The sequence below is a fragment of the Xyrauchen texanus genome, chromosome 18, assembly GCF_025860055.1.
Source record: "Xyrauchen texanus isolate HMW12.3.18 chromosome 18, RBS_HiC_50CHRs, whole genome shotgun sequence".
Taxonomy (NCBI): Eukaryota; Metazoa; Chordata; class Actinopteri; order Cypriniformes; family Catostomidae; genus Xyrauchen; species Xyrauchen texanus.
In genome coordinates, this window is record NC_068293.1 from 37,602,014 (window position 1) to 37,616,021 (window position 14,008).

General features: G+C 37.4%; 1 protein-coding gene across 1 annotated transcript in view; it reads right to left on the minus strand.

The window, feature by feature from the left end:
* Positions 1–3,746: 3,746 nt before the first annotated feature.
* The window catches only part of LOC127658675 (titin-like), a 49,361-nt gene continuing 39,099 nt past the window's right edge, over positions 3,747–14,008 (minus strand). Inside the window, exons 35-36 of the mRNA XM_052148084.1 lie at positions 13,010–13,060; positions 3,747–11,995 (exon numbers count right to left, since the gene is read on the minus strand). Of these exons, the coding sequence (XP_052004044.1) occupies positions 4,956–11,995; positions 13,010–13,060 (7,091 nt within the window). The 3' untranslated portion in view covers positions 3,747–4,955. The remainder of the gene's footprint in view (positions 11,996–13,009; positions 13,061–14,008) is intronic.

Sequence of the window (14,008 nt, forward strand, 5' to 3'; positions counted from 1 at the left end):
GCTTCATTGGCTGCATCTGTCTTAAATACATGGATCATTTCCAATGTGGCCATGTCATCAACAAATGTGATCTTAGTTTTTGCAGATGAAGAAAGCTCTTGTCTGTCCTTCATCCACTGAATCTTAATTGGTGGAGATCTACGCACATGGCAACTGAGGGTTACTGTCTCACCCTCAGCCACTGTCACTGGTTTAAGAAACAAGTCAAAGCTCGGTGTTACTTTTTGCTTTGCATTCAGAAAATAAATTATTATGACCCTTTTATGAACAGGTTTTATATTTAAAACCCTATTACAACATACAAAGACATTAGCATCACTGAGAACATACAAACAATATGGAGAGTTATAAAGGGACATACAAATACTGTAACATTATGAGTAGTCTATATATAGCACACATACACACAAATTAGAAATAGGAAATAAAGATGAGCTTGACATAGAAGCCAGCAGTATACATGTAATGTGAACTGGCACTTCACAAGGCAGTTCCAGCCTCATTGGAGACTTTGCAAGCATATGCACCACTCTTCAATCAATCTGACAGTTGAGATTTTTTGATGCACAGCACATCCACACCAGTCTTTAAGGTTACATCATAACTGTCAGACATGAAGATTTATCTGCCATCTTTATACCAGTTGACAGTCAGTGGCTGTGATCCAGACACACGACACTTCTTTACCATTTTGCCCACAGTGTCCTCAAGAGTTGCTGAAGGCTTCTAGGTGAAAGTGGGTGGAATTTTTCCATTCTACAGGAACAATAATAGAGGTGTTGTTAGATAGGGAGTACATGGAAAACAAAAAGTGGCTATGTTATCTAAATGAATTGGCCAAAAACTTTGAGTTTGAGAATGATACTCAACAGTACCACCTGTTGATATACAGCAAGCAGTCCAAAGGAAAATAAACATACAAAAGCTCCAGAGCAAGATAATGCAGACACATTGACATTGACCAAATACCTTTCACAGAAACCTCAGTAGAACAGGAGTCCTTCCCAATATTATTACTAGTATGGCAAGAGTAACGAGTCAGCCTTATCAGCCTTTAAAATTGTCAAATGTGGGATGTTTTCCACACATCTTATAATTGCCCCCTGTGCAGATGTCTTTGTGATCCTTGGACCAAGTGATATTTATCTCCCACTGTTACGTCCACAGGCATAAGCTTTCTATCAAACACAGGTGGATATCTTGGCTCTGTAAAGAAAGTTAAGTAGAGATAACAAAAACATGATTGCATAGACATTTCACCCCTGAAAACAACACCAAATACATACATTTATACAGAGAAAAATACAAAAGAAAATAGGCAGACCTTGAAGAGTGAGACTTGGCTCTGCACAAAGCTGTTTCAACACTATTAGTTGCAACACAAGTCTATTCTCCAGAATGTCTAATTTCACCCTTGGCTATCTTAAGGACAGCAGAGTTATCATCAAAAGACATTGTGTATTCTGAATCATTCTTAAGAGTGTCTCCATCTTTGAGCCAAGACATCTCCATAGGAGATGATCATGCAACACGACACTCAAAATGGACAAATGTTGTCCTTCAATTTGTATAATGCTAGGAATTTTTTTTTTTTTAAAGACTTGGTGTTTTCACATATGGAAAGCAAAGAAATTGAACATAGTACAATGTAATGTAACAATGGTTACACATTACAATAAAATAGAAAAGACATTTAAGAGAGAAATATAAAGAGAATTTTGCATCACCTTGTACAGTTAAGTGGCAGCTAGAGGAGGCAGATCCTATACAGTTTTCTGCCTTACACATATATTCACCAATGTCTGCTTTTGCAGCCATTTTGCTTTAAGAACTTTAGAGCCAGAGAACCTGCTCTCTAGAGTGGCAGGATCAACTACTTTGACACTGATAGACTTGGCTTGCTCTGTAATGTTTGCAGGCTCTGCAGTTACATTAAAGCATGTGCAAGTCTTAAAAACAGCTATTATCTGGACAAAACTGAATCCTGAAAAAACTATGGATCAAAGAAACTATGAAAAAAGACATATAATTGTTTAATACTAATTTAGGTATTCATAATGACTCACTTTTTAAACATTAATTCTGCTGTGCATTTCTGACTACCAGCTTCATTCTGATCTTGGCAAGTATACATTCCACCATTCATTAACCGTACACTCAAAATGTGTACCACTGCAGTCCGGTTCTCAAAAGTCATCTGAACATGCTCAGATTCTCATGGTCATCTTTCATCCAAGAGAGAGTCATAGGCAATGACCCTTTCAGAACACACTGTAAGGATACCTCACCACCACGAAGGACATTTGAATCATTAATCTTCTTCACAAATGATGTTGGCTCTAATTAAATAACATAAATTGAAGATGTTATTGGCATAATGTTCACATGCAGCACTGTACCTCTAGTTGACAAATTAAATTCAAGAATTCCCTATTCTCACCAACCTTTCATTGTTACAAGAAAATCACACAAGGTCTGTCCTACTTCATTTCCACTGATATTTTCCAGCACCACCAGGATCTAATTTCAGAATCTGAAGAGTCACTACATCATCTTTTTCAGGCTTATGATTCAAATGCTTTCATGAATGCAGGAGGTTCTAAGATAAGAAAGCACTAATTAGGTAATGAAGAACTGCTTTAACCAATAGGAAATGTCCTTAACATACCTGGAAAGAAGAATGGTTTACTTTGAACAAACCTGTGGCTGTAACCAAGCAGCTGCATCTATCGCTGCCAGCATCTCTTGATACATGGCAAATATAATCTCCACTGTCTTCAACACAGCAATTGAAAATCTTTAGCGTAGCAACTGTGTTAGTGATGGTTATTTGGTATTAATCATTTGAGATGATTCATGCCTCATTCTTAAACCATTTAATGCCGATCTCTATGCTGCCAGTCAATTTACATTCCAATGTTGCAAGACTCCCATTCATTACTAGTTTAGTCAAATCAAGCTTCATCAGAAATGTTGGAGGTTCTAAAAAAGATGATACAAAATAAGATAAATCAACAGAAGAATCGTTGCAAAAACAAAAAACAAATGATTGAAAAATCAACAAGAGTTAGAAAAGCACCTTTCACGAATAAGGTAGCCGTACATGAAGCCATTCCAGCATCATTAGCCACTTGGCATGTTTATTTGGCATTGATTAATTTGATAACTACCCTTAAACCACTTAATATCAGGGAGTGGAGTATGTATAACTACATACTTAAATGTTACCTTACTGACCTCTGCATAGGTTGGATTTGTGTGGTGAAGCATGGTGGTTGATCTGGTATTTTAAACATTTGTTCCACCCATTTTTCTGCTACTGATAAATACCACACTTGCACCTTTAACATTGCCTTGCAGGCGGTTTGGCCAAATCTGTTACTAGCGGTACAAGAGTATTCACCCTCATACGCTTTCTTTACTTCCGTTATTATTAAAGTGCACTCATCTCTTTCTTCAACAAAGTTATAAACTGATGAAGAAGTGATAACCTTTTCATTATGGAACCACTGCACTTTTGGCATTGTTCAAAATTTGAGTTGCCGACAGTAACTTCAGCAGATGTAAGCTTGGATTCAAATATAGGTTTTTCCTTTTTCCTTTCTAATGAACTTGAAAACCATTTTGGCTCTGGCTTGAATTCAAATGTTTTAGATTTTTCAGGTAATTGCAGGGATGTCCTGAAGGTTTCTGCATCTTCTTCTTCAGTCATATTTTCTGTATGAAAATAATGGGAGTAAAGATTCACAAAATTATTCACATGAAGTACAAGGGAAGATTAAGATGGTGGACAAGCAGAATTAGTCAAGAAGCGGACATAATAATGCCCTTAAGAGATTAAAAAGAAAGAGTAATATGAGGCTAAACATTTTCATCATAATTTTATTTACTTTTCATGTACATTCAATTACAATAAATGGGTAGAACAGCACATTTGTATTTGAAATTATGACACATTGGCTGGTTTGAATAGCTGACCTTTGTATAACTCAAATTAACTACCTTAAATGAAATGGAAGGTCATAAAAATGAGGAAATACTGCAGATGCAAGCTATAATAATAATTATTATTATTATAATAGGTTTCATTTCGTAACCCTAACTACTACTATTTTTTGTTTTAATATTTGTATTTTATTTACAACTTGTTAAATATTTAACACACCATCTTTAGAAAATATGATCGAACTATACAACACAAATGTTAAAATTAATATCTTAAAATCTATGCTGACTTTTTTAAAACTGTATAGGACCTTTTTTTATCATTATACAGTATCACTTTTAATGCAGAAACTTGAGTAAGGAATTTAAATGATTTGTCCTTAAAACATTTCTGATCACACAGTTAACAATCAAATAAAATGAAAGGGAAAAAAACACAAAAGGGGTAAAATAAAACTATCATGCACTTTAATTTAAAGAAAATAAAAACCTGTGTCTAGTATTTTTAATTTGATATATCTAAAATCTATTACACTGGGCATGCATTAAGAAGAAAGCATAATTTTATCTTTCAAATCAGTGCTCGAAAGCCTCAGAAAATCTGTTGGTAGACATTTGTAATAGTTATATTTCATTACCAAATGTATAAGTGGGTTTCTCAAGGCAAGCCATTACAAGCCTAATGTAACATTGTATCTGTATTTAACTAAACAATAGTATAACTTGTGATAGATGATTCCAGTATACACAGAGAGAAAAAAAAAAAAAAACTGTAAATTCTTAATCTTAAACTTCAAAGTGGAGCATAAAGGCAGGCTCAATAAATTAGGGATCAATAACTACAAAAATATACCACTGAACAAAAGAGATGAATGCATGTTGAGCAATGTTTCTATACATAAATTTCACAATAATTTACAATTGTAATACATTACATCTATCAAAAGTAAACAAAACAACAAACCTGTCTGACATTGTTTCATCAACCACACATTTAAACTTCTGTCAAATTAAAACACCTTTAACAACGAAGTTGTTTCAGTATAACCAGCTTTGTTTTGGATAATACATTTGAATTCACCAGAATCACCATGAGTTACATTTGTTATAAGCAGATTGAAATGTCCTGATGCTTTTTCCTGGATAATATATCTAGCATTTTTCACAGGAGCACCATCTTTGTGCCACTCTGCTGTAGGGTTTGGCTTACCACTCACTAAACATTGAAGCATTACTGGTGTACCTACAGCTGCAGTGACATTTTTCAATGGGATTATACATTTAGGGGGGATTTCAGTGACCTGAAAATGAAAACTACAAGTGTTTGATGATTTACCTTTGAATTCTATTTTATCATCTTTTGAGGGTTCAGCAAAGACATCAAAGTTTATACTAACATATTTCTCTCCTTGCTCACTTGTCTCGTTATCGGTAACAGCAACAAGTCTAACTGCTTTCTGAGACTCATCGGCTTCCTGTTGGAACTCAAATTCAAGCTCTATCTCTGATGTTTGTTCACCATCAAATGATGAATTCCCAACAACCAAGTCAAACTTCTGAGGCTGAATTTTTGCACTTCCGAGAGAAACTGCAGTTAATTCTCTTCCCCTTGTCTTGCCTGAGAATGATTGAGGGTTCATAACCATAAGCGATGCCCTACAAAGGGTTTCACCAACAACATTAATGGCTCGACATGTATATATGCCACTGTCATGTGTGTTGGCTTTGAGAATCTTTAGAAAATGATTGTCACCATCTGAGGAATGGATGTACTTTTTCTTATCCATGGGAATTTTCATATTGCCTTTGTGCCACGAAACTATTGGCGAGGGAATACCCATTAAGGAGCATTCAAACATTACGTTTGTATTTTCGGGTGATTCAATGTCATAAATAGGGTTTATAAAACGTGGAGGCATTTCAGTAACTTCAAAAGCTATTTTTAAATCATCACTTTCTTGAGTTATGAAATCCACAGCCCCTTCTTCAAACATACTTGGCAGAACGTCAAGGGATATGATCATACTTTTGTTGTCAGCTGTGTACTCTGGGATGGTGACAATCTTTACCTGTTTTTCAAACTCCTTCACCTCATTCTCATCTAACTCAACTTCTAACAAGATTTCTTGAGGAGAGGGAGACCTGGAAGGATCCTCATCCTCTTCAACATCAAACTCAATGACATGTTGATGAGTAACAGCAGGAGGGGGTAGTATTTGCCTTGCTTCCTGGGATATTACAACAACTAAAGCAACACTCTTTGCCTCACCAACATAATTAAGAGCCTCGCAGATATATTCCCCTTGGTCAGCTTTTGTGATATTCCTAATTTCCAGGACAATGTTATCACCATCTCTTTCTGTGCTAGTCCTCTTATCTGCCTCAAGCTCAGTTTTGTTTCTAAACCATTTCACCTCTGGTGTGGGTAGTCCAAAAACTTCTGCACAAAACCGTAAGGAATCACCTTCAAAAACTCGCCTTTTTGTAAGTGGCTTAAGGAAAGCTGGAGGGATTCCCTGGACTTTTTCCTGAAGTGTACCTATACCTAGCGAACCACGACCCTCTGGAAGAATCATGCCCTCATCAATAGTAAAAACAGGGGGAGTCGTTTCAAAACCCTCATCATCTGGAGAACTGAGGAACTTAGCTAGGGAGTAAAAACCTTCACTGGAGCTTGTTGAGGGTCTCTCAAGTCCCTCAGGGGAAAATGGATACTCAGGATGTGTAGTAACCCACCCTGGAGTCTCTGAAGGGGTATGGAAAGACTCTGGTGACTTCTGAATTTGAGAAATTTCTGTGGATGAAGCTGGTGTGTAAAACTGTTCTATTTCTGCCATCTCCTCACTGAATGTGCTACCTACTTCAATGGACATTTCTGACTCCGGCGACAGGGGCCTTCCCCAATCTGATGGAGGGTTATAGTAGTCATAAACAGCACTGAAAGTAACTTCTTCTTCCTCAAGTTTGGAAACACCAGCAGCCCCTAGCTTAGCAGCTTTTTTCATTTGTTGTTGATACTGTGAATCTTCAGACAAAGTGTTATAAGCTGAGTCAGCTTGTAATGCTCTGTTGACCTCAACTTTGGGTTTTACACTAACTGGTTTTGCCATATCTGATGCTTTCATTACATCACTCTTTATATCAACTGGACAAACTTCATCATGTGGCATGTCCTCAGATTCCGTTTGTGATCTTTGAATGCTTATGGTACTCATTGGTGGTGCCTTGGTTTCTGAAATGAAAGTCTCTTGAACAGAGATATCAGTTTCACTCCCAACAAGATGACTATCACTTTGTCTAACAAATGCCTCCTCCTTTGTAATTCTTTGCTCAGCTATGCAGTCAGAGACCATTTTAGGGCTGGCCAAACTGTCTTTTTGGCTAATCATTTTCTCTGGCAATCTAGCCTGGGGTCTGACTAAAGGTGGCGATTGCTGGGCCCCTGTAACATTTGCTAAGGGTACAAAATGGTGCGAGTCAAATAATGTTGCTTCCACAAAAGACATTGTCTCCTCTGGCTTTTCTTGAAAAGAGTATTTTGAGTTATCCAGACCTGCCTCTACAACATCTGAGGGAGTCCTTAAGGGGAATGTCTCAGCTGTAGCCAAAGTAGGATTTGCTTTGAACTCTTTCATTGAAGTTGTTTGTTTATTTCCATATTGCTCATGTTCAAGAGCAACCTCAGGAATATCTTCAACAGGAAAATAATACTCATCCCTTGACTGTGTTATTGTCTCAACATGCTCACCAATGGCAGTTGTTGGGGTTTCAAATGCTTGTTTTAGTTTTGATACTTTAACCTCTGCGCCAGATAACTGCAAACCACTACCTGTTATGACCGGCATGTCTGATATTGGTTTCATAATGCACCTGAGTTTGGGATCATCCTCCTGTGTACCAAGTTCATCAGTTTTGCCAAAATCCTGAAATTCAGCAGGACTTACTGAAGTGAAATGATCATCACTTTTAAGAGTAATTTCTCGGGATGGTATGGAAGAACTTAGCAAAGACTTTTTTCTAACTATAGTTGCTTCTGAAGATAATTCAGCTGATTTTATTTGGTGGTTCAATTCTGACATAGCAATGGATGCAAATCCAGAGTCCAGAGTTGTGGAATTGAAAGAAACATCAGCAAAACTTTCAACCTGTCCCAGTTTGTTAGATGCAATACATCTATATGTTCCAGCATCAACATATGTGAAATTGTCAATGTAAAGTCTATATCTTTTGTCTTGTACCTCAAGTCTATATTTGTCTGTTTTAAGATCAAGGGAAATGCCATAATGGGACCATGTGGCTTCGGGTACTGGTTCACCACTTATGATGCATTCAAGCATAGCAGTCTGGCCCTCTAAAACATTTATGTTCTCTAGCTCTCTAATAACCTGGGGTGCCTCACCAACAACATCAAAAGAAAATCTGAACTTATGCTTTACAGTTTGAGAGGCGCTATCGTCAACAGGTGACTCTGAGGCTTTCTTAATGGGCTCATATGTATCTTTAGCCTCATCAACATTTTCAAACACAGGTGTTGGAGCAGTTACTCTGATCTCAACTGGTGAGGAGTGAATGGAAGTGTCTGAAGTCCGAGGTATGTGGATGACTGCCTGAGGTACCTGTAATGTGTATTTGCTGTCTAGCACAGGGGTCATTAGTGACTTAAGTTCTTCCTCTATCATTTCTTCTTCAGTTAATTCTGTCTCGTCTGTTACTTTAACTTCTTGAGGAGGCTCAAAACTGGATCTTGTCTGATCATCACTGTTTACTTTAAAATTGCAACATGTACTTGCTTTTCCATGTTTGTTTGCAATATTACAAGTGAAGACACCTTGATGGTCAATGGTTGGATAATAAATGGTCAGTGTTGATGACGTTGCTTTGGTACGAACATCAAAATCTGGGTTTCGCATTATAGGTTCCCCATCTTTAAGCCATGCAACAGATGGTTGGGGATCTCCATGGAACTGGCAACTTAGTTCAGTCATTTCACCTCTCTTTACCTCAACATCTGACATTAGTGTTTTCACAAAGACAGGCGCTCCCAGTTTTAATACACTCTTAGACATTGTCCTTTCAGTGGGAGCAATATGGGTGATTTCTTGAATTGAGAGTATTTTCTGATGCTCTGTTACATCAGGTTCTTTTTTAGACAATGTCACAGCTTTTACATTACCATGATGCCACTGAGCTACATCTTCACCAGCCAAATACTGCCTTTCAACACCTTCAGTCACATCTGTAGTGTTTTTATCAGCCACATAGCCTTCAAGTGTTCTACGTGACTGAAGTGCTGGTGTTGGTAAACCAGTAGACATCAACATATTCTCTGGTGTTAAAACAGAAGACTGTACATGTTCTGCTATGGCCCAATTAGATTCTAATTCAACACTTTCTTCATGTTCAATTAAAACGTCCTGCTGCCATTTTTTTATGCGTTTTGCGAGAGCCTCCTCCTCACTGACAAAATAGTCACTTTCTGTCCTTAACTTCTCACTATCAGCCTCAGGAATGTTTTGAATTTGCTTATGCATTTTAGAAATATCTTTTACATAGGACTGAGATGAAATATCACTTAAGAACCTATCTTTTGCTGTTCTCTGTGGTGATAACCTACTCGTCTCTTCCAACTCAACATCTTTGTGTACTGCTCTTTCTAAAGCACTCTCCATTACACCACCCCAATCAGAGTCCAGTTCAACAGCCTGTGTTTGCTCAGTCAGTACATCCTGTTGCCATTTCATTATACGTTGGGACAAAGCGTCTTTTTCACTCACAATGTGTTCACTCTCACTCTTCAGCTCATTTATTCTTTCTCTCGATAAATGCAACTCACTCTCTGCTGTGCATTCTTGTGAGCATTTTGGTGGGGATCTTTGAATTTTTGAAAATGAGGAATCCCTTTGAGATTTTATAGTAGCTGCTTCATCTTTGTGAGTTTTACCATCAGATTCATGAGTATAAGAGTCTTTTTGCTCTAACCACTGTGGCACTACTGTCTCTCTTTGATCAATTTGCATATCCCGTTGCCATTTTCGAATGCGCTGAGCTAAGAACTGATCGTCAGTCTCCAAGCACTCACTTTCCAGGTTTTTCTCAAGAATGTTCTCCACAGACATAGCTCTCTGTTCTAATTTGTGTACAAGAACATTCTTACTTTCATGTTGCAGGTCATCATCACAAATAAATATTTCTTTCATTGGCTTCACTGCCTTTGCCCTTAAAGTATCTTTGTCTTGAGGCTCCTTATGTGATGGGATGATCTCCTTTGTATTGCTGTCTTGTTTGGACGCTTCTCCTGCTTCTAACCATTGCAATACATATGGTTCCTTTGCCTTGATTTGTGCCTCTTCATTCCACTCTTCATCCTGTTGCCATTTGTGAATGTGCTGAGCTAAGAACTGATTGTCACTCTCTAAGCACTCACTCTCCTGGTGTTTCTCAAGGATGTTCTCCACAGACACAGCTCTCTGTTCCAACTCCTGTACAGGAACCTTTTTACTTACATATGGCAGACCATCATCACCAATAACGTTTTCTTTAATTGACTTCACTACTTTTGCTCTTGACAACCTTTTATCTCTTGGTTCCTCATGAGATGGGCTCCTTATCTGTTTTGAATTGCTCATTTGTTTGGAAGATTCTCCTGCCTCTAGCCATTGCAACACAAATGGTTCCTTTGCCTTGACCTGTGCCTCCTCATCCCACTGGCCAAGTCTATCATCAACTTTGTGCACTAAAGTATGATAATCTATCTCCTTTTCAGACTCCTCTTTGGATACGATACTTTGATCCCTTAGTGTGTCAGATAAATCAACTTCAGTGCCTTTTCTTAAACCTTTCTCTAGAGGAAGTTCACCCTTTATAATTTTCAGAGCCCTAGATCTTGACTGAGGTTCAAAGGAGTGTCTGACTCTTCGCTCAGTTGATTGAGAGCCAACTCCAGTGATTCTCTCCAGTCTACTCTGAAATTCTGCTGAACATCTGGCACTTTCATCTTGCTCACCAGTGCGAACAACATGCTGAAGTTCAGGCAAAGTAGAGGGCTTCACTCTGAGTCTCTCAACATAATCTGTGGAACAAGGCTCACTTGTAACTGATTCCACTTCAAATTCAGATGAAGACATTGTAGATATAGAGAGTCTCTTTTTCTTCTTGACAGCCTTTTGTAAGAGACTCAGTTTAGCTTTGACCTCTCCATGAAGGCTGTCTGTGTCACTAAATCTATCACTGTACCTGTCACTACACCGGTCACTGAATTTATCACTAAACCGGTCACTGTTTCGGTCACGACCTGTGAATCTGTCACAGTATATATCACTGTAACGATCATTGAAACTCTCGTACCTCTCATACATTGGAGGTGGAGAACGTGCACGTTCTGATGCCGTTTCAAATGTGCTCTCTTTTTCTGAAGTTCTCGATGGGGATGCAGTTCTAAAATACATAGAGCGGAACAGAGAGTTTTTTGATTTATAACGGCCCTTTGTTTGTCCTTTACTTGTTTTATCAAATGGAGAGCCAACACATCTTAGGTCTACTCTGAATGTTCTCTCCTTGGTTGAATCGGCTAATGAATCTGAGCTTGAGTGGGCTTTGTTTGAATGTCTGGCATAACTTAAATAATTTACACCTTGTTCTTCCCTCAGTGATACAAGAAGTGACGCTGTGGATTCAGCAGATCCTTCTGTGTTAATTGCCATGACTTTGTAGCTGCCTGAGTCTTTTTCCTTAATCCCTTCAATTGTTAAACTTGTTGAGTACATGTGCATTTTACTTACTATATGTATTTTACGATGGTGCTCCTTCTGTATTTGTCTGTTATTATGAAACCATAATATCGTCGGAGCAGGCATTGCAACTAGCTTGCACCTAAAAGCTGCAGTCTCACCCTCCAAAACAGATTGAAATTTCAACTTTTTGGTGAAGGATGGTTTAATGTTTTCAGATGGGGCTACAAGATCATGATCTACACTTTCTTCTGGGTCTGACAATGCACCATATTGCTGTCCTCCTTTTTCAGTGTATTCAGTTCCTTCATTATAAAACAACTCTGAAAAAAAGGAAGACAAATTTCAACAAAATGCCCAGGTTGCTAAAGAAACTAAAATATATTTCAAATAGAAAATTAATAGAAATATTAAAGCATGCATCAAGTCACAAAGCCAAAAAATTCACTCACCATATTTGTTCGAATAAACGCAAGACTTGATTCTTTTTTAAGATTCTGACACAAAATTCACTTGATGTTTTGTTCCTTCTTCTGTGGACAGTTCTTCAAAGCATAAATTTCTTTCAAAGCATTAATACGTATCCAATAACACTGATCTGGTTCGAAAAAGAGCCTCTTTTGTTTTTAACTTTATATATATAAATATATCCTAAAATATTCCTTACCTGACTTGCAGAATGATGAATAAACGCCCTTTCTAATCCTTAGAATGACGGAAATCTTTCATAAATTAACTGTAGAGAAACATCACTTTCTATTGATTAAAAAAGAGCGTGGTCATTAAAACATCTCTAGAATTCTTTGAGAAGGCGTTTATTCGAACTAATATAGTTTACAGGTATAACCATGTTATTTAAAAAAGCAAACAACATTAATAACATACTGCTATCTGCAAGCCAGTCTAAGAAATATTTGCAGGAAGGTGTTCCAGATGCAAGAAACGTAAGAAGCAATTAAAAGATGTGGCTACTCCCATATCTTTTAAAGTATAATTTCCTGTGGTCTGGAACTTTTAAAGGACCAATCATCCTGCACCTTTTATTTTTAGAAAAATATTTTTCATGCTTTTCAAGTGGAATAGATAGATGCAAAACCCCACTTTGCAAAAGTGCTTCACAGCAAGCATTTTATCAATCAAATTGCTTGCTATGCAGAAACACTTGATTTCAACCATTCACATATCAAATTTTGACATTTGAAAGTGTTCCCATTAAAGAGGATCCACTTGCATGCAGTTTGTACAAACAGTCATTACCTGACAATATGCTCAAAATGTTAAATTCAATAGCTCATAAAGAAACATCATTATTAAGAGGAACTTTAAACTGATCTTACCTTTGACTTCTTCCTCAATTTTTGCTTCAATCTCCTCTCGTACTTTTGTGACTGTAAAATAGAGTAATATGAGAGGAAACATGAGTGAAAAAAAATCAGTTTATCTGTACGTGTTAACAAGATTGTAAGGGGAGCATGCATTTGCCATACTGACACCAAGAGAGTCCTGCATGTTAAAATTTCTCCAGAAGCACTAATAACTTTGCATGAGCAAGTGCCTTCTTGCTGAGGGCCTACATTTTTCAGGTTTAAGGGGCGGTCACACTACATGTGCTCCATTCACTCCCACTCAAACACATTTCAATATGGAAGACTATGTTGCAGAGGACAGTTCAAGTTTGGCAAAATCAGACCTGCAAATCTGGATGATGAGAAAATGTGGAACAATAGAAAATGTACCTCTTGTCTCAAATCAAAGAAACCATATTTCAAAGTTGTATGTTTTTATTGTTGCTGTGTTGAAGTCAGTAGACAGTATATTCTAAAATTTTTAATATAATATTATTTGTGATTTATTACTTATGAAAACAAGAAGCTCTCGTGCGTTACTTCATATCCTGGTCTGTTGCATTGTCGGAAATAATTTTCCATGCTCAAAGCATAGTGTGATCTAGTATTTATACTTTCTTGTATAATAATTACACAAACCACAAACCTTAGAGGGAAAACAGTCTGCTCGTGCATTTTTTTCTGTTTCAAGGACAGGATTCGGGGGGGGGTGGGTTATGCGAGGATTGGACGTGTGAATGGCGAGCTCTGTGCACTTTGCTAGTTTTAATACTTTTTATGACATAAACCGGTGAGATTCGATACACTCCTTCATACTTTGAGTCAGGGGACAAGGCAGGGAAACTTCTGGCTAGATATATAAAACAGAGAGAGTCTTTTTTTACCATATTTTCCTTGGCCATTGATAATAATAATGCTTTTAAAGAATTCTATCATGATCTCTATAGTTCCACATCTTTTTCTACTGATGAGGAACCATTAGAACTGCAT